Source organism: Equus caballus, chromosome 14, assembly GCF_041296265.1.
Source record: "Equus caballus isolate H_3958 breed thoroughbred chromosome 14, TB-T2T, whole genome shotgun sequence".
NCBI classification, from domain to species: Eukaryota; Metazoa; Chordata; class Mammalia; order Perissodactyla; family Equidae; genus Equus; species Equus caballus.
In genome coordinates this window covers 37,586,375-37,605,530 of record NC_091697.1, presented here as the reverse complement: position 1 = coordinate 37,605,530, position 19,156 = coordinate 37,586,375, and the positions used below count along the sequence as shown (strand labels likewise).

Here is a 19,156-nt window from a genome sequence, read left to right as displayed (position 1 = left end):
CCTGCAAAACAGACTTAATAGAAAACAAGACAGTCTTTTCCATGGATTGGCAAATGGTTTTGCTGTAGCACTGAATGCCACACTTAGAATTCAGAGGAGAGTAGAGAGAAGAGGAAGAAGCATAGGTGTGGAGAGGGCCTGAAACCACCCCCTGAGGCCAGGTGCCTGCAGAGGGCGGAGGGGGATGTCACTTCGGAGCTCCCCGTGCCCTCATTGGATGTGGCCGTTGCCATTGCCATGGTGCGTGACAGGGAGTGAGCTGACTAGTGAAGTGTGAGGCGCAGTGTGAAGCTCAGCCCCGGCTGCCCTCCCACCCGTGGGCCTGAAGGAGACGCCAGTTCGGGGACAGCACGCGGTGGGTGCACTGCAGGTCTTTCAGCCCTTCGCAGCCCCGGACCCAGTTCTCGTGTCGGAGGTCCTTTTCTGCCCTGGTCTCTGATGCCACATTTCCTAAGGAGCAAGGCAAATTCTCTGACATTCCTTGACTCCAGCCCTTAAGCTGGTCTCACCCCTCCCTGGGACTGGGTGTGGGGAGGGCGGGCTCTCTGAGGAGCTCAGTGGGCCTTCTCGGTGTTGCCCTCATTCAAATGTGCTGAAGGGTTAGCTTATTATTAATCTTCTTGTAAAACTCAGTTTTTAGATTTTTGCTCATCTAGTCTGCTGTTTGTTTTTTGCTTCATTTCTTTCTGCTTCTGTAGTTATCAATCCCTGCGTTCTCATTTCTTTGGGTTGATTTTTATTCTTTTTTTTTTTTTTTAAGATTGGCATTTGAGCTAATAACTGTTGCCAATCTTCTTTTTTTTTTTTCCTTCTCCCCAAAGCCCCCCAGTACATAGTTGTATATTCTAGTTGTGAGTGCCGCTGGTTGTGCTATGTGGGCCACCACCTCAGCGTGGCCTGACGAGCAGTGCCATGTCTGCACCCAGGATCCAAACTGGCAAAACCCTGGGCCACCTAAGCAGAGTGCGCGAATTTAACCACTTGGCCACAGGGCCGGCCCCTGATTTTTATTCTTTCTTTAAATTTTTTCTTTCAGGGAAAGATTCACCCTGAACTAAAATCTTTTTTTTTTTCTTCCCAAAGCCCCCCAGTACATAGTTGTATGTGCTAGTTGTAGGTCGTTCTAGTTCTTCTGTGTGAGCCACCACCACAGCATGGCAGCTGATGGACTGGTGATGTGACTCCACAATTGGGAAGCAAACCAGGGCCACTGAAGCAGTGAGCTCCGAGCTTTAACCTCTAGGCCATCAGGACTGGCTCTCTTTAGATTTTTGAGTGGAAAATTCGGTTCACTTAGTTCCGCTTTCTTATTTTCTACTACATGCATTTAACATGTTTATTCATGCTCTCTCTCTTTCAGTTCTAAATATTTTATAATTTATATTTGAATTCCTCCTTGTGAATAACCTTGAAGTGTGTTTTTGTAAGTTTTCATAGGTATGAGGTTTTTTTGCTATAATTTGCATTATTGATTTCTAATTTTATTACACTGTATTCAGTGAATGTGACTTCTGGGAGGTCATATTTGGGGAAACTTGTGAGAACCTATTTTGTGGCCTAAATTATAATGTTTTTATCAATGTTTCATGTATGCTTAAAAAAGGAGTATTCTGGGGCCAGCTCTGGTCGCCTAGTGGTTAAGTTTGGTGCACTCTGCTTCGGTGGCCTGAGTTTGGTTCCTGGTCATGGATCTGCACTGTTCTGTTAGTGGCCATGCTATGCTGGGAGCCCACGTAAAAAATAGAGGAAGATTGGCATGGATGTTAGCTCAGGACAAATCTTCCTCAGCAGAAAAAAAAAAAGTAATTCTGTTTGCTAGGTGCTGAGTTCTTAAAATAGCAATTAGCTTAAGTTGGCTGAGTGTGCTGATCAAATCCTCTTCAGCTTCACTACCTGGCAAAGTTCTCATGAAAGCCACTGCACTCTGCCAGCATCTGAGACACAAAAATGTCCTTTTAGGGCTGATTTGTTTGGTGCATCTCACAAAACATATCCAGGCCAAGGAAGACAGAGACTTTTCCATCTTTGCAAATAAGATTAAATTTGCTGGAGTCTGAATTCTTTTGGTCGCAGTTTAATTAGCTTGTAAAACCTAGGCTCTGCTTTCAAGTTGATAATCTTGGCTGCCCCAATCATGGATATTTGTGCAGTACAATAATTTGAGTGGAACTGATAAGTATCCTCATGCAGAACAAAAATTGGGGGCTGACCATTGCCCATGTCCGAGCTTCAGGCATTATTTGAAGTCCTTTGCGCTTGGTCACTGTGGTTGCATGGGTGTCACATAATTTCTCTGAGCCTTGTTTCTTCATCAGTTATGTGGATATAACACCATCTGCTGTGTTGATCAGAGGGTTGTGGTGAGGCTCAGTCGAGACAATAGACATAAAAAAGTACTTTGTAAACTGTAAAGAGATCCTCAGCTATCAGGTGCAGGTTGAGGGCACCACGTGAAGAAGCAAGTGGAAGTGGTCTCAATGCATATGAACTCCTTTTATTTTTCGGAAGGAGGCTGGACAGGGTGAGGTTGAGAGAAATGGTCAGGTCCCTGGAACTCTCCATTGTCCTTCTCTTCCTTTCCCTCAGTGCAAAATACAGAAACCGCAGCCATGACCACCCACGTCACCCTGGAAGATGCCCTGTCCAACGTGGACCTGCTGGAAGAGCTGCCCCTCCCTGACCAGCAGCCATGCATCGAGCCCCCACCTTCCTCCATCATGTACCAGGTAAATTCTCCCAGAGTACTGGGCATGAGGGGGTTCAGGAGCTCTGGGGACCCCCTAGGAGGGTTTGCCTTGAAGGCGGAGGGACGTGGGAGGTGTGCATCTAGAAGGTGAGAGGTCGTGAGCTGATGGAGTCCCTGTGCACTGGTGGAGCTGAGAGTGAGGAATAGATTAGCTAGTAGATGGACACCAGGGCTCTTTCTCTTCCCCAGGGAAGGCTTGTTGATCTGCTCTGACCCCAAATACCTTCCCAGCTGTTCTTGCTGCGGCACCAACCAAGGTTTGGGCAGCTCTGACCTCATGAAATAAATATTGCAATTTAGAAACCCCTAGAGCCTGCCTGGGTAATTACTTCTCCTTCATGTATGTGTGAAGAGCTCTGTAACTCCCCACAGCAGCTGATGGCTCGGGGAAGCCGTCCCAGTTGTTTGCTTTTGCTGAGAGAGGAGAGCTTGTGATAAACCACAATCGGTTTGCTCAAACTGTGATCCCACCAGGTCCTGGTAGGAAGGACATCGGTGCAGCTGGAGTCCACCTTGCAAATAGCCCCTTGTCTGGGTGTGCCGGGCGCCTATGCCATGCTAGGAAAGAATAAGTTAATTTGAGATTTTTAGCTGTATTTGACCTTTTGAAAGTTCTTGGACTGCTAAATGAGACTAAATATAAATAGATAATATGTTTTTAATTTCATTCAATGGTTAGATTTATTAAGCATATGCCTGAAGTTTCAACTCATATACTTGGTTTATTCACATTTTTTAACCCAGATTAAGTATTTAAATTATGTAGATATCTTTTATTACAAGCAATACAGAAAAGTTTAACATAAAAATTTCCCTGTAACTACACCTATATATATACATACACATCTTTTTACCATATTTTTTTTTTTTTACCAAAAGGGAATCATACTATATATACTGTATATATTACTCTATGATTTGGTTTTTTTTTAACTTAAAATTTGTTATGGATATTTTTCCATGATAACTCTACAATGCTGTCACATTATTTTTAACTACCACATAGTGCTTATGAGTCCATTGTATGGATATACTGTTATTTATTTAGCCTTTCACTGTTAGTGGGAATTTGGATGGTTCCCAGTTTTTTCTATCACAAAAAAATGCTGCAGTTATTATCCTTGTATATGTGTGTCTGCACCCTCAGGTGAGTGTTTTTGCAACTGCTGGATGAAGGCAATACACATCTTAACTTTTCACAGCTATTTGGGCTTCTATAGTGTCAGCATTTACTTCTGAGGCTCGCTGCATGAACCTGATTAACCACCGGTGGGAAGCAGATTCGGGCCCTGTCTATAGCCAGCTCCTGCCCAGCGTGATTCAGAGTGGGCTTTCTTGGGGGGAAGATGAGAGCGTGATGTGGAGATAGGTTTCCATAGAGAACTTGTGGCATTTGTTGGCAGCTGTTGTTGCCTGGATACCCAGCCACTTTGAACCTGTTTTCCAACAACCAAGAGTTCCTGTCCTCTCATTCCCACAGGCTAACTTTGACACAAACTTCGAGGACAGGAATGCATTTGTCACAGGCATTGCAAGGTACATTGAGCAGGCTACGGTCCACTCCAGCATGGTAAGTCTCTGTGACCCTCATGGACAGATGCGCTCCCTGCCAGGGCAGGAGGGGCTGTGGGCAGCTTCTCATACCAGGGGCATGTGCTCTCCTATTCCAGGAAGCCCCTACCTCAGTCAGAGCTGTCTCCTTAAGCCCATTCTCATACCCTGCCCCATCCCTTCTCAGTGCCTCAGGGCATACTGTTCCGTGCATGGGAGAAATATGAAAAGAACTCTGCTTGGGTAGTAAGTTTCATTTGTTAGTTATGTGTAGAATTAGTTGTAAGGAGGAGTGAGTGAGGTGAATAAATTGGTTGAGATCATTAACGTTATCTACACTGGAGATATTAGAGGCATTGGCGTGGCGGATGGCTAAGAGATTATGAATATGAGAGACCCTGGAGGTTAGCTCTGCCTGGCTTAGCAATCAGCTGGATGCTGGAGCTGAGGGAGCGGGACCTACACTGACTGCCGTTTCCTAGATTTACCAGGTCAGGGGCAGCAGTAGGGAAGTCAGAAGAAGGGGCTATTTCAGAGATGGATTGTATTAGTTTCTTATTGCTGCTGTAAGAGATTATCACAAACTTAGCGCCTAAGACAACACAAATTGATCTGCTTACAGTTCTTTCGGTCAGAGGACTGACATGGGTCTTCCAGGCTTAAAATCAAGGTGTCCACAGGGCTACATTCCTTCTGGAGGCTCCAGAGGAGAATGTTTCTTTGCTTTTTCCAGCTTCTAGGGGCTGCCCACATTCTTTGGCTTAGCCCCCCTTCCAGCCAGCAATCACATCACTCCAATCTCTGCTTCCATCCTCACATCTCCTTCTCTGACCCTCCTGCCTCCCTCTTTCACTTATTAGGACCCTTGTCATTACATTGGGTCCACCAGATAATCCAGGATAGCCTCCCCACCTCAAGGTTCCTGACTTAATTACATCCGCAAAGTCTCTTTTGCCATGTAAGATATTATATTCACAGGTCCTGGGGATTGGGATATGGACATCTTTATTCTGCCAACACAGGGGTAGTGTTGACATGGTTTTGGATGGGATCAAGAATAGGGTGTACTGTTGACATTCGTGGATGATGCCAAAATGTCACTTCAATCAACAATTTCCACCTTGTACCTTGCTCAGTCTTTCTCTAGAGGAGCTGATCAGCAGCAAAGTGGCTTATTAGATGCTCATCTTGTATTTCTTCCTGCCCGTACTTGGGCAAGGTGAATCTCTCAAAGGGCAGCATAGCCAGACAAGGAGGAGAAAGTGTGTAAACCACATAATTGACCAGCTACGGCAAACGGTCAAGGGTTCTTTGCTGAAAGTGAGATGGGAGCTGAGTGTCCAAAGTAAGTGCTGAGGGATACAATCTGTCACTACCAGCCCTGAAATTAGAGCTGAATTCGCATTGGGTTTAAGTCATGGACTTACAGACTCTTATAAATATAAAGGACCTTGGAGATCCTTAGTCCTGCAGCTGTCAACCTAGGCTGTGCATCAGAATCACATGGAGATGCCTGGACCTCTCCCGCAGGGATAATGATTGACGTCCGGTGGGGCACAGCCTGAGCATGAGGAGTTTCCAAAGTTCCCCAGGTGACTGTTGTGCAGCCAGTGTTGAGAACCAGTGATAAAAAGAGCCTCTTTACCTCGAAATGAGAAAAACCATGACATTTTCAAGGTAAAAGTGGAGCCCAAGCAGAGTCAGGAACAGCACTCAGTCTCTGGCGGCCCTACAGAGGCTCTTTCCACCCACTGTCCTGACCTCTATGTTCCAGGCGTACTTATGCAACAAACTGGTTGATGGTCACCTAACTGTCCATAGGGCAGAGGCCACATCATTCCTGTTCACCACCCTATTCCTAGCATGTAGCACAGAGCCTGGGACCCGTGAGTGCTCAGTAAAACCTTCATTGAATGAGTGAGTTGGAATACACCTACTGGTGGGCAGTTTGGTGCTAATAAGTAGACACCTGTTCCCTGTGTTACTGTCACTTCCCTTTTTTGGCACGTGCTCTGAAGCAATGGCAGCAGGAGACCCACAGGCTTGATCTTGGTTCTCTCTGGTCTCAAGGACAACATGTTACTGATTTAAAAAGTCCTCTAAATTAAGAATTGAAAGTGTGACTCATCATTTTGAAAGTGTGACATTTGCTGTTGAAAACAAAACTATAAAAAATAATAAACTCCAAACTGAATCTGATCATGTGCTAGGACGACATTATGAAATAGGTATGATATGTGGAATAAAAGATAAATCAGTCAATGTTCATTTTTGTATCGATAGAAAGATTTATAAAAGAGACGGTCTAGTAATACTCTTTTTTCTTGTAGTTGGTGAGATATACGTCGTATAACATAAAATTCAGCATTTAAAGTGTACAATTCACTCTGTTTTAATATATTCACAATGTTATACAACCATCACCACTAATTTCTATCACTACAAAAAGGAACCCCAAACCCCTTAGCAGTCACTCCCAGTTCCTCTCTGCACCCATCTCCTGGCAAACCCTGATCTACTTTCTGTTTCTATGGATTTATATGTTCTGAACATTTCATCTAAGTCAATCATACAATGTTGGCCTTTTTTGTCTGACTTCTTTCACTTAGCACGTTTTCAGAGTTCATCCATGTTGTAGCATGTGTCACTACTTCATTCCTTTTTATAGATGAATACTATTCCACTGTATGGATACACCACATTTTATTTACCATTCATTGGTTGATGCACATTTGAGTTGTTTCCACTTTTTGGCTATTTGAATAATAATGCTATGAGCAAGTGTGCACGTTTCTGTGTGCACGTATGTTTTCATTTCTCTTGAGTTTATACCTAGGAGTGGAATTGCTGGCTCATATGGTAACTCTGCATTTAACTTTTTGAGAAACTGCCAGCCTGTCTTTCTTGGTAATAATACTCTTAACTCCCTTTGCAGATTACCTAGTGTGCGTGCATGTGTATGTATATTCCATTTAATTCTCATAAAATTCTCTGAGGTTGTTATTGTCATCGTCATTACACAGATGACCAAATGGAGAATTTTAGGTTAAGTGACTTCCTGAAGGCCAAAGGGCTAAATGATGAAGCTGGGATATGAGCCCACATATTTGGACCCTGAGTTTTTAGGGCTCTTTCCACAGTAGCGCTTACTAGGTGAGGTGAGTCATCACTGTAGTTTTCAGATTTATTTTTCATGCCGTTGTGGGTTTTACATCTGCTCTATATTATTTTTAAAAATTGATCTCAATCATTTTTCTGCTTATGAAATAGTAAGATAGGTTCTTAGAAAAGTGCAAACATTATAGTATTGTATGGTATGAAAAGTGAAAGCCTCTATTTATCCAGCCCCATGGAGAGCTTGCTATTCATAGCTTGGTATATATTCCACCAAAATATTTTTCAATACTCAATAATATGCTCTCATAATTATTACTTTTTGTTTGTTTTTTTTAACCTCTCTGCTATATATGCTGTTTTGCTACTTGCTTATTTTCTTGCTATCAGTATATCTGGGAGAACTTTTGCTGTTGGAACAAATAGATCTGCCTTCTTCTTTCTAAGGTGGCCATCCATTTTTCAAAAATGTGGCCTGCTTGTAGAGCCCTTAGGTGTCTGTTGAGGATAATTAGGCCAGAGCCTCTTAAATGTATTATGCACCTGGGAGTATGAGTCAGGGGGGAATTGTATTGAAATGCAGATTCTGATTCCATAGGCCCAGGGAGGGGCCTGAGATTCTGCGTTTCTCATAAGCCTCCAGGTGATGTCGATGCTGCTGGTCCACAGACCACACTGTGAGTAGTAAGGATTTGGGGCGGCTGTTGAGAAGCCTTGTGGCACCAGCAAAGTTTCTCCCTGCTGAGAGTGTTTTGCTTTTCAGAATGAAATGCTGGAGGAAGGGCACGAGTATGCCGTCATGCTGTACACCTGGCGTAGCTGTTCCAGGGCCATCCCCCAGGTGAGACCGTCCTTGCCGAGTGGGTCTCCTGCCCCTCCAGAGAGTGCTACCACCCTCCACCACACCCCCCTCCAGATTGCTGGTCTCCTCTAGGTGGCAGGGAGTGAGGCAGGGTCTCTTATCCAAGGGGACACGCTGAAGACATTCAGAGAGCTTCCCATAAAACTGACAACAACTTAAAAAAAAATTTGTTCAATATATTTCATTTCAAAAGTGGTATATGCTAACTGTACAGCACCCAAACCATGGCAGGAAGGTATAAAGTAAAAAGATATCCACACCTCCTCAGCCCACCACCCAAACTCACCTCCCACCAAAGCGTAGTCACTGTGGACACTTCGCTGCATATTCATCTGGATCTTTTTCATTTAATATCATGAATATTCCTGTGAATATTATTTTGTAAATTATTATCATTTACAAACGTGTGTTGTTTCTTGTTTATATTATTCTACCAGTTACTTTTTTCCTCGTAATTCTTTGTTACTGACTTTTTTCATGTTGATACACATGGATATTATATTATATTATATTATATTATCATCATCATATAATTTGTGGGTCCCATTGTAACAATCAACAAACCACAGGTGTGTAAAGTAAGCAGCAGCTATTCCTCTCCCTTCCTCCAATCCCAGCCCCCAGAGTTAATCACTTATTAACTGTTTGGTTTGCACTGTTTCGGATTTTCTATGCCTGTATTATATACGGACACACAAACACACACACTTTTGTTTAACAAAAATGGGATTAAATTACACTTACTGTCCTGCAACTGTCCGTTAATGGTAGCCGTCTTTCCATGCCAGTTCACCTAGATCTGTCTCCTTCCTTCTATCAGTTACATAATGATATTGCATGAATGCATCATATTTTATCCGTTTAATCATCAATGGATGGATATTTAGCTCGTTGCTACCATTTTAAGAATTTCTAAACAACAGTGTGAAGAACGTCCTTGTGTCACCCTTGGCTCACTCTTCAGTTTGGGCCGAGCTATTGGCAGTCTTGGGTGTGCATGCTGTGAACACATCTGCCACGTGATTCTGATGTGTTGAAAACCACTGGGCAGAGAAAATGGGTTTCTTGATGGGCCCAAATATGGCCAGGGGGCTTTGCCCCAGGTGCATCTGGAGCAATGGACAGAGTGTTTTTCTCTGTTTAGCATCCAGTGGGGCTGCACTGGAGTAGGAGTGGGGAAAAGTCCAAAGGAGGGAGACCTTGCAGATCAGTGTGGATGTGTGTACAGCTCATGGTGAGGGCACAGAAGAGATGGAAGGGGAGGAGGGTTCTCTTCTTGGGACCTGCTGGTTTCTTTCCTGCAGCCAATGTCTGGGAAGCAGTTCTGCCCCCAGTCAGACCTGTCAGACAGGGCTATCCCAGTCTCCTCTTGCTAGGGTGACCATATCTTTTATCATCCTAGATGAGGTGCATTCAAGAGTGAGAAAGGGCTCTATTAGTAAGACAATAGGGGTGAACCAGGACTGCCTGGGCAAACCAGAATGTATGAAACCCCCTCTCCCCGCAGGTGAAATGCAACGAGCAGCCCAACCGAGTGGAGATCTATGAGAAGACAGTGGAGGTGCTGGAGCCAGAGGTGACCAAGCTCATGAAGTTCATGTACTTTCAGGTGAGGGTTCAGAGGTGGATCTGGATCAGGAGACTTGAGAAGGCCCCCTGCTCTTCTAGACACCGGGGTCTGGATTTTTGTGCCATATTATTTATTCATTCAGCAAATACTTTGGGAGCCCCCGACACACCCGTGGGTGAGCACGACAGACAAGCCCCCTCTCTCCATGTAATTTACATCCTAGTGAGCATATGAGTGTGTTTTGGGTGGGAAGAGAGACTGACAATAAACAGTACACAACACTTTTCAGGGCATACTAAGTGCTGTGAGTAAAATTTTGAAAAACTCTGGGATAGAAGGTGTCTGTGACGTGGGTGTAGCTTTAGGGATGGCCTCTCAGAAGGTGGCATTTGAACTGAGATCCATATGGTGAGAAAGAGGCTGGTGTCTGATGACCTGGAGGAAGAGGGTTTCAGGCAGAAGGAACTGCAAAGGCAAAGGCCCTGAGGCCTGAAGGACTTGACGTGTTTAAGAAATAGGATGAAACCAAGGAGGCTGCAGAGTGAGAAGCGGGTGTGACACCAGGTGAGGTCGGGGAGGTAGACAGGGACCGGATCATATAGGGCACTGTAAGCCATGAAGAGAATATGTGGATTTTATTCAAGCACCATAGAAGCCGCTGGAGGTTTCTAGTGACATGATCTGATTTGAGGCTTTACAACAACGTTCTGGCCACTGTGTGGCAAATGGGAAATGGGGGCAGTACAGGTATGGAAGGTGGGAGGGGAGAAGAGTGCCAGCAGGGAGACCAGCTGGCAAGCCAGGGAGAGTGATCATTTAAAGGAGGACAAGAGAAAAGAGAGCCAAGGGCTTCCATGAATGAAAGGTAAGAGGGCAAGCTAGTTAAACAGAAGTGACAGAGGACAAATAAGGCAAACAGGTTGATTATTATGGTTATGTTGGAAGCTGTTCAGGAGTTCAGGTTGAACATTCTAAAACCAGTCTGCACCCTGGGGTGGGAGTCATGCCACATACCTGCCCTCCGCATGCTCCAGTGAAGAGCTGAGCTTCGTAAGTAGGCTTGCAAACACTGGTCGGATGTCCGCCCTGTTCCCAGCTCGGTGCTGGCCTCCTGGGGGCAGGAGATGGGAATGTCTGGGGAAGGTGCTATGCATGCAGCCCAGGGCAGGAACGCTGGCTGCGGAGGCAGAGGAACCCAAAGGTCGGCCACATTCTGACTGTGTGCCTGTGAGTTACCATCTCTGACACCTTCAGTTTTCGCACCTTGGAAATAATGCCTAGTTCACCAGTTTGTGGTGAGGATAAATGAGGTCACGGGCCCAGTACAGCCCTTGTTACATCAGTTTAACAAACCACAGCTGCTGTTATTAGCCTCCTGGACCTGCCTTCAGGGAGCCTCCAGTCTCTTTGGGACGGCAGGTCCAAGAAAGAAAAACTATCTAGAAACTAAGTGCTAAACTGAGGGCCTCCTGACAAGAGATGTTTACAGAAGGGAGGATCTGGAATAATCTGGAACTACACTGTCCAATACAGTAGCCATTAGCCACACGTGGCTGTTTACATTAATTAAGATGAAATGAAATTTAAAATTCAGTTTGTCAGTTGTACCAGCCATTTCAGGCGCTCAGAAGCCACTCAGTAGTTGAGTAACTATTGTATTGGGCAGTGCAGATATGGAACATTTCTATCATCTCAGAAAGTTTTATTGGACTTAGACTCTGGAAGGAGAAAGTGTGGCTTGGTCTGGTCTTTGAAGGAGAGAAATGTCTGGCTGGTAGCGTATCCCAGGCCCCTGGAGAGATCACATACGTAAGGAGTCATTTCTCTCTCTCCCCCTCGCTCCTCTTCCTCCTCCTCTTCCTCCTTTCTCTGGATTATTGCAGTAGCCTCATTTTATTGTTGTCGTTCAACTGCTTTTTTTTTGGTAACACGTTTATTGAGATATAATTCATATACCATGCAATTCACCTATTTAAAGTGTACAATTCAGTAGTTTTTAGTAAGTTCACAGAATTGTGCATCTATCACTACAACCAATTTTAGAACATCTTCATCACCGAAGAAAAGAAGGCCTGTACCCTTTATCTGTCACCCCATTATAGCTCCATCTTTCCTCTCCCCCGCAGCCTACGTAACCACGAATCTACTTTCTGTCTTTATGGATTTGTCTATTCTGGGCACTTCATATAAATGGAATCATACAACATGTGGCCTTTTGTGCCTGGCCTCTTTCACTTAGCATCATGTTTTCAAGGTTCATGTGTTTTGGAGTATGTATCAATATTTCATTTGTTTTTGTGGATGACTGCTATTCCATTGTACAAATACACCACATTTTATGTATTCATTCATCAGTTGATGGACATTTGGGTTGTTTCCACTTTGGGCCTACTATGAACGGTGCTGCTATGAACATTTACGTATAAGTTTTTATGTGGACATAGGTTTTCATTTCTTTTGGGAGGATGCCCAGGAGTGGAATTTCTGGGTCATGTGGCAACTCTACCTTTAAGTGCAGTAATGGTCTCAGCTGTTCTCTCCGCTTCCATCTTTGCTCTCTGTAGTCTCTTCTCACCACAGCAGCCACTGTGACCCTTTTAAAATATAATTCAGACCACCTTATCCTATTTCAGAACCCTCCCACATCCCCTCTACTTGCTTAGTTGTTGAAGCCCAAGCCCTCACAATGGCCTGCAAGAGCCAGTGGCCCCAGCCTCCCTCTGACCCTGTTTCTGGTTCCTTCCTTATGCTCATTCCATTTCAGTCACTTTCCTACCTCAGGGCCTGTGCACTGGCCCTTCACACTGCCTGGAATACACTTCCCTCAGTTATCCCCTCTCTCTCTTCTCCTCTTTCAAACTCTTTTCCTAAAGGTCACTTCTTGGTGATTTCTTCTCTGATCTTCTTCCTACTAAAATGTACAGCTCCTCCCGCCCTCCCTCTCCCCGCCATCCCCCGCTTTACTGTTCTCCAGAGCACATATCATAATCTAACATAGAGAATTTGTTTATTTTGTTTTCTGTCTTCCCTCACTAGAGTATAAGCTCCTTAGAGTTGAGATTTTTTTTTTCCATTTTGTTCCCTGCTTTACCCCAATGCCTAGAACAGTGCCTGGCACGTCATAGGTGCTTAGTAGATACTATTTATTGGATGAATGAGCCTGTTCCTCTGAATGTCTCTTTCACTCTCCATCTCTACCCCCTTATTTTCCAGTGCCTGATATTGTCCTAGGCACTGGGATACAAACATGCCTAAGACATAGGCTGCTCAGCAGAGTTGCAGTGAATGAGTGAGTCCGTTTGATTCATTTGGGGGCAGGTGCCAGGCTTCCCTCTAGAAATCAGGTTTGGATGTAGGGCCTCCTCTGAGAAAGACCTCCTGGCAGATCTGCCTCTCTCTGAATGCCCAGGCTTCCCCTAGGGCCCAGGGAGCCTTGACCCTGCTCCCCAGCATGTAGTGCAGGGAGCTGCCCACCAGCCTACCCTGTCCTTACTCACCGCCCCTCTGCCTGCAGCGCAAAGCCATCGAGCGGTTCTGCAGCGAGGTGAAGCGGCTGTGCCACGCCGAGCGGAGGAAGGACTTTGTCTCCGAGGCCTACCTCCTGACCCTGGGCAAGTTCATCAACATGTTCGCTGTCTTGGACGAGCTGAAGAATATGAAGTGCAGCGTCAAGAACGACCACTCTGCCTACAAGAGGTCAGGGCCCCCTCGCCACGCCCCTCCTCCTGCGTAGCCAGCCCAGGGAAGGAAGAGGATGGAGCCCTTCCAATGGGTGCCTTCGCCGGCACCAACTGGCCATTCCTCGAACACGGCGCGGTTGGGCCTGAATCTGTTTTCGCGGTTTGAGGAATAAGATGCAGAGCTGAACCTTTGGAGAATGGGGTCTTTGCAGGGTTTTCTGTCTCAACATGGAATCCTCATTTCCCCCACCCATGGAGCAGCACATTCTCTGTTGCCCCATTCAATACGGGACCAGTAAGATAATCATAAAATGGTCACATTACTCATTTCCTGCAAGAATCAGAAAGCCAATTCCAACTGCTTATGTAAAAGAAGGAACTGGATTGGCTCCCAGAACTGAGAAGCCCCGGTGTACCTGGATCCAGGTCCTCAGATGTCGTTGGCCTGGTTCCCTGTGTCACTCAGCTCGACTTTCCTCAGTATCAGCCTCATTCTCAGGCACGCTCGTGCCCTGGGGTGGCCCCCAGCAGCTTTGAGCTTCCCTCCGGCCAGTGTAGCAAGCCCAGCTTGAAAGGAAGGAAAGGATGCTCCTCCTTGCAAATACTTTTGCAAAAGTCCCAAGGAGGGTTGTCATTGCTCCAGCTCTGCTCAGTGTTAACCCTTCCCTCAGTCACTTTGGGGATTGGGGTGTTCTGATTGGAGCACCCCCAGGTGCTCACCCTTGGGGTCAGTGTCAGCTCACAAAAAAGAAGGACTGAGAGTGGGGGAGGAGGTCATTCCTCTCCAGAAATTATGATACAGCCACCTAAACTGGGGGGAGGGCAGTCAAAAGCAACAGATATCCTTTATCTTGTTGAGCTCAGATGAGCTCTGAAGCGTCTGGACATATCTCGTGGGAAGGACTTTTTGGTGTCACTGATGAAGAGGGCCCCTCCTCCTTGAACCACATCCTCCAGGGGCTCCCAAGTAACTGGAGAAAGCAGACAACAGACTGATTTGCAAAATTTTATCCTCCTGAGTGAACTGTGAAGCCTAGGGATGCCCAGCAGCCAGAGTGCCATCTCAAGTCTGACCCAGAAATGGCAGCCTCCACCAAGATTTCATAGATAGCTCGTACTACATCTTGCCCTAGTCTTTCCCCATTTTGGTCAACTCCTCCCATTGTGGTCCCAACGGACATGCCCTGTGGACCGGCTAGGGTCATGAGCAGGGCAGGTGTCTTGTCTGTGTTTCACAGTCTGTCATGACACCAGCTGCACCAACAACAGCTTAGGCTCGAAAAGTCCAGGGCACTGTGTTTTTCTCCCTTTAAGTCCTGCGAGTTCCTGACACCCATCATCCTTTCACCTGTTATCCTGTTAAGTGCGGTGGACTTCTGTTTTCCATACAATGCTTTGCTTTAGAGACTTTGAGATTTTCCTGTAAATAACAGAATGCTCAACAAAACAGAACATCCTGCCTGCGAGTCTTCTCTGTGACCACCGTGCAGTGTCACTGGAGGTCACTGTGAGGCACAAGGATGATTGCTGGGATGCTAGCTGCCCTTACACTTTCTGAGTTGGAGCTTCAGTGCGTTCTTGCCTCTTTATTTCAAGTACCCTTATCAGAAGGGTGTAAACAGCTCTGAAGGATGTGACCCCAGAACACTCTCCTTTGACGTCAGAGTCACCTGTGATATTCAGCGCTCGTTAACCCCCGGGGGACAGCGTAACTCTGGGTTAGGTGGGAGTGGGAGCCCACGAGGCCTGGTTTAGGCTGGCTGTGCTTGAGCATCTTCTCTACAACACCTGTATTTCAGGGCGGCACAGTTCCTGAGGAAGATGGCGGACCCCCAGTCTATCCAGGAGTCACAGAACCTTTCCATGTTCCTGGCCAACCACAACAGGATCACCCAGGTGATGGCAGACTCCTTGTTAGTCCTGGCCTGGCATCCAGGATCACAGGCAGGGGCCTAAAGGCTGGGTGGACCATGAGCAGAGGAGCTCAGTCCAGATCTTCTGTCCCCACCACCCTACTGGACACTTAAGCTGTAGACTTAAGTCTCTCCTCCAACCACAGACTTCCCTTTCACCCTTTCCGGATTTTGTTCTCTGAAAGCCTTCCCAGCCAGTGTTCTGGCCCTGCGTCAGTGGAGCTGGAGAGAGCATGGGTTCTGGAGTTAGATGGTCTTGATTTCTAATCCTACAACCCCCACTGATCCACTGTGAGACCTCAGGCAAGGTCTAAGCCTCAGTTTCCTCATCAGTAATATGGGGCCATTATTTTGAGAATATTAATGAGAATCCAGCTCACAGGACTGTTGTGAGAAATAAAGGAGATACTATAAATAAAAGCTCTTAGCATGCAGAGCCTGACAAATGGTTAGGACATAAGAAGATGTAGCTATTATGACTGCCACTGCTTTGCGAAGGCACCCCCACTCAGCTGTGGCTCCCACGCTCTGCCTGACGTAACCATGACCTGTCTTGCTCATCCGGCAGTTCAACCTAAACAGGCACCAGCAAGAATGTCAGCAGAACCCAGGCCAAAACTGAGAGGGCCCTCCGTCTTCAAAGGGTTTTCAGGCCCAGATCTCTCTCAGGGATGCTGCTGGCTTCACGGGGTCCCTCCTGCTCTTGGTTACGTGCAGAAGGCTGCTCAGTGTTGAGGCGCCAGGTTGCTTTCCTGGGCACACAGCCTCATGTTGCCTGTGGAGACCTCCTTGCTAGTGTCTTCCACTGGATACCCTGCATGGGCTCCGTTTGTCCCTTTGGAGAGAAAGGGCCTGAGGTGGAGACCTCAGACCCTTCTCTTGTGGGAAATGTTTCTGTACTGCTGTGTCCTGCCAGGAGGGGGACACCTGCCAGCCCAGCTCTCCTCCACTGGGCTGGATCTTCTCACCATTGTCTGAGGAGACCTCATGGCTAAGTCCGCACCCTCAAAACTAAGCCAAGATTACTACAGGCCTATTTCTGTAAAGCTGAACTGCTTTTCAGCTCAGCCCAAGAAAGTACTTACTAACCATCAGAAGTGTCAGCAAATAAAATGGAGGGCCCCAAGTGGAGAGAGTTCCATGCCATGCAGATGTGCAGGAGCTGTGACCAACCACTGTGGGGACATTAGGAGAGGATGCAGGGTCCCCCGACCTGGGGCAGTCAATGGGCCATGCGCTGCCACCGCCGCCCAGCAGTGGGCCTTCTGTGTTGCGTTGGTGTGGGTGAGGAGGATGCAGGAGGGGGCTAACAGAGCGGGGTGCTGCTGTTCAGTGTCTCCATCAGCAACTGGAAGTGATCCCGGGCTATGAGGAGCTGCTGGCCGACATCGTCAACATCTGCGTGGATTACTACGAGAACAAGATGTACCTGACCCCCAGTGAGAAGCACATGCTCCTCAAGGTACGCCCGCCGTCACACACCCAGGACCTGGGTTTGCCCTCTGACTTCCTTCTTATTTAAAATCCTTTTTAAAATGTAGTATTTATTTTTTCTTACTTAAACACTGATACAGATCTTACTGCACATAGTTTTGTAACCTGATTTTTTTCCTTTAATGTGTCATATGCACCCTTCCGTATGTCATTAAGGATATTTCTGCAATGTAACTTTTAATGGCTGCCGAGGATTCCATTGTCTGGGGACATTGTTATTGAACAAATCCCCTGTCATTGGATATTTGTTTGCTAAACTGCGTTGAACACTCTTGTAGCACAGTCTTTGTGAACATACGCTTGTCAGGTCAGAGTTCCTGGAGGGGAAATTGCCAACTCAGAGGGAAGGTAAAATCTTCCAGCTTTTGCTCTGTTTTGCCAAAATGGTCACATTTGTTTCATTAGTTTACAAGTTTCATTTTTAAATTATCAGGTAATAGTTATTATTATTAATATTATCATTAATATATTATATTTTTATTATATACTGTCATATAGTATATTAATATTTTGTTATTAACTTGTAATTATTAATATAAATTATTATTTATTATTGTAGAAAATTTGGAATATACAGAAGGGCACAAAAAATTTTAATCTCTCACAATCTCTCCATCCAGAGATAACACTTTTAGCATGTTGACGTATTTCCTTCTAATTTTTCTAAGCTTGTATATTTTCAACATATGCAATATACATAGATTATGTGTGTTTGTAATTTTTATCCCATTTAGTAAATGTATTTGGAATATTATGCAGCCAGTAAGTAATGTCCTAGGGATGAGCTTTCATTTCTGTAGCTGTTCTTCTATTGTTAGCTGCTGAGGCTGTTTCTGATTTCTCTGAAAGCAATAGCATGGAAACAAGCAGCCTCTCCATGTTCGTTATACACGCTGCCTAGCCCCTTGTGATTCTTTCTTCCCCAGAACCTCACCTTTCAAGGTCCTCCTGGTAGTTCACTTTTTCCTCCTCCTCCATGTCACTCTTGCTGTTCTAAGAATCCAGCCCTGTTGGTGTTCCCTTCGTCACGGTTTCCATAGCACCTCGAGAAGTTTGCAGGACAGGACGGCTTTGTGGCTTGTTCGCTCTGGCTTCCTCTGCACAGTCAGAGATCCAGAGAAGTCGCCCACAGTCCGGTGGCCCCTCTTGCCGAGTGCTATCCTGGGCAGTTATGGCAGCTCTGCTCAGACCTGCTGCTTCTACAAACTAGGTTGCTAATTCTAGTCCACTAAGCGCTCTTAGATGCTGCCATCAAATTCTCAGGCCCTCATTTTCTCTCACCTGCCTTTAATCCTTCCACATCTCAGCTTCCCAGCCTTCTTCCTTCTCTCAGTCTGGTCGCCAACAGTTTTGCTTTTCACGGGTCTCTGCAGTTTGTGTTAGTGAACTCTGGTGCCACCAGGCGGCGCCATTCACCCGTAGTGGAAAATTCTGGCAGAACCACAAAATGCAGCTAAGGGGGAAGCCACCTTAAGAGTCCTCTCATCCCCTCCCTTATGTGACTTACCCACAGTCACACAGCACCTGTGAGCCAAGAGAAGCTGCTTGTAGCCTGGTTATTCAGACCCCCTTCAGGCTTGCTGTATGTACATTTGACAGAAAGAGCAAAACAAGCCAGCATTCAGAAAACTGTTAATGGGCTGGAATATCAAGTGTTGGCCTATCAGCCTGCTTGTAGAGCATTGTCAGGTAAAACTGTTACTTTTTTTAATGAAGTCACCAATGGCTCCTTAGGAATCTTTACATTCTTATAGTTTCCTTGGGGAAAGAGATGAATGTTTCACATTCATTCAACATTTAGCAGGTTTTCGTCAAGTGCCTGTGACTGCTAGACCCCAGGGATGCAACAATGAGCAAGATTCATTCGTTTGTCTCAAGAAGCCTCTTGAGTTCATAAACATTGTTGTCATTTGGGTCCGGGTTCAGATCCGTCTCTGCAAATTACTAGCTGTGTGACCTTCGCATGCTGCCTAACCTCTCTGCGTCTCCAATTCTTCATCTATAGAATAAGGTTATTGTGTAGAACTTGACGATTGTTGTGAGAATTAAGGACAATGCCTGTTAAAAGCCCTAAGCACAGACTCTGGCCCATAGTAAGGACTCAAGTAGTGGCCACTGTCACAATTTACTAAAGGGCTGTCTGCATTTCTTAACAGAAATCAAATTTCTTGTTGAAAGGAGACCTATGTGTCCTTTATTTGAAGATGCGTGGGTTTTTATAACAGA

General features: G+C 45.8%; 1 protein-coding gene across 10 annotated transcripts in view; it reads left to right on the top strand.

Moving 5' to 3' along the window:
• CYFIP2 (cytoplasmic FMR1 interacting protein 2) overlaps positions 1 to 19,156 on the top strand; it is a 125,237-nt gene that overhangs the window by 17,404 nt on the left and 88,677 nt on the right. For 8 of the 10 annotated variants that reach the window (XM_023617332.2, XM_023617329.2, XM_023617333.2 and 5 more), the window contains 7 exons: positions 2,587 to 2,726; positions 4,227 to 4,316; positions 8,175 to 8,252; positions 9,781 to 9,882; positions 13,358 to 13,539; positions 15,323 to 15,419; positions 16,770 to 16,898. In XM_023617332.2, the coding sequence (XP_023473100.1) occupies positions 2,610 to 2,726; positions 4,227 to 4,316; positions 8,175 to 8,252; positions 9,781 to 9,882; positions 13,358 to 13,539; positions 15,323 to 15,419; positions 16,770 to 16,898 (795 nt within the window). In that variant the 5' untranslated portion in view covers positions 2,587 to 2,609. Of the gene's footprint in view, positions 1 to 263; positions 356 to 2,586; positions 2,727 to 4,226; positions 4,317 to 8,174; positions 8,253 to 9,780; positions 9,883 to 13,357; positions 13,540 to 15,322; positions 15,420 to 16,769; positions 16,899 to 19,156 lie in introns of those variants that run through there. The other 2 variants (XM_070233935.1, XM_023617330.2) reach the window with 2 other exon arrangements.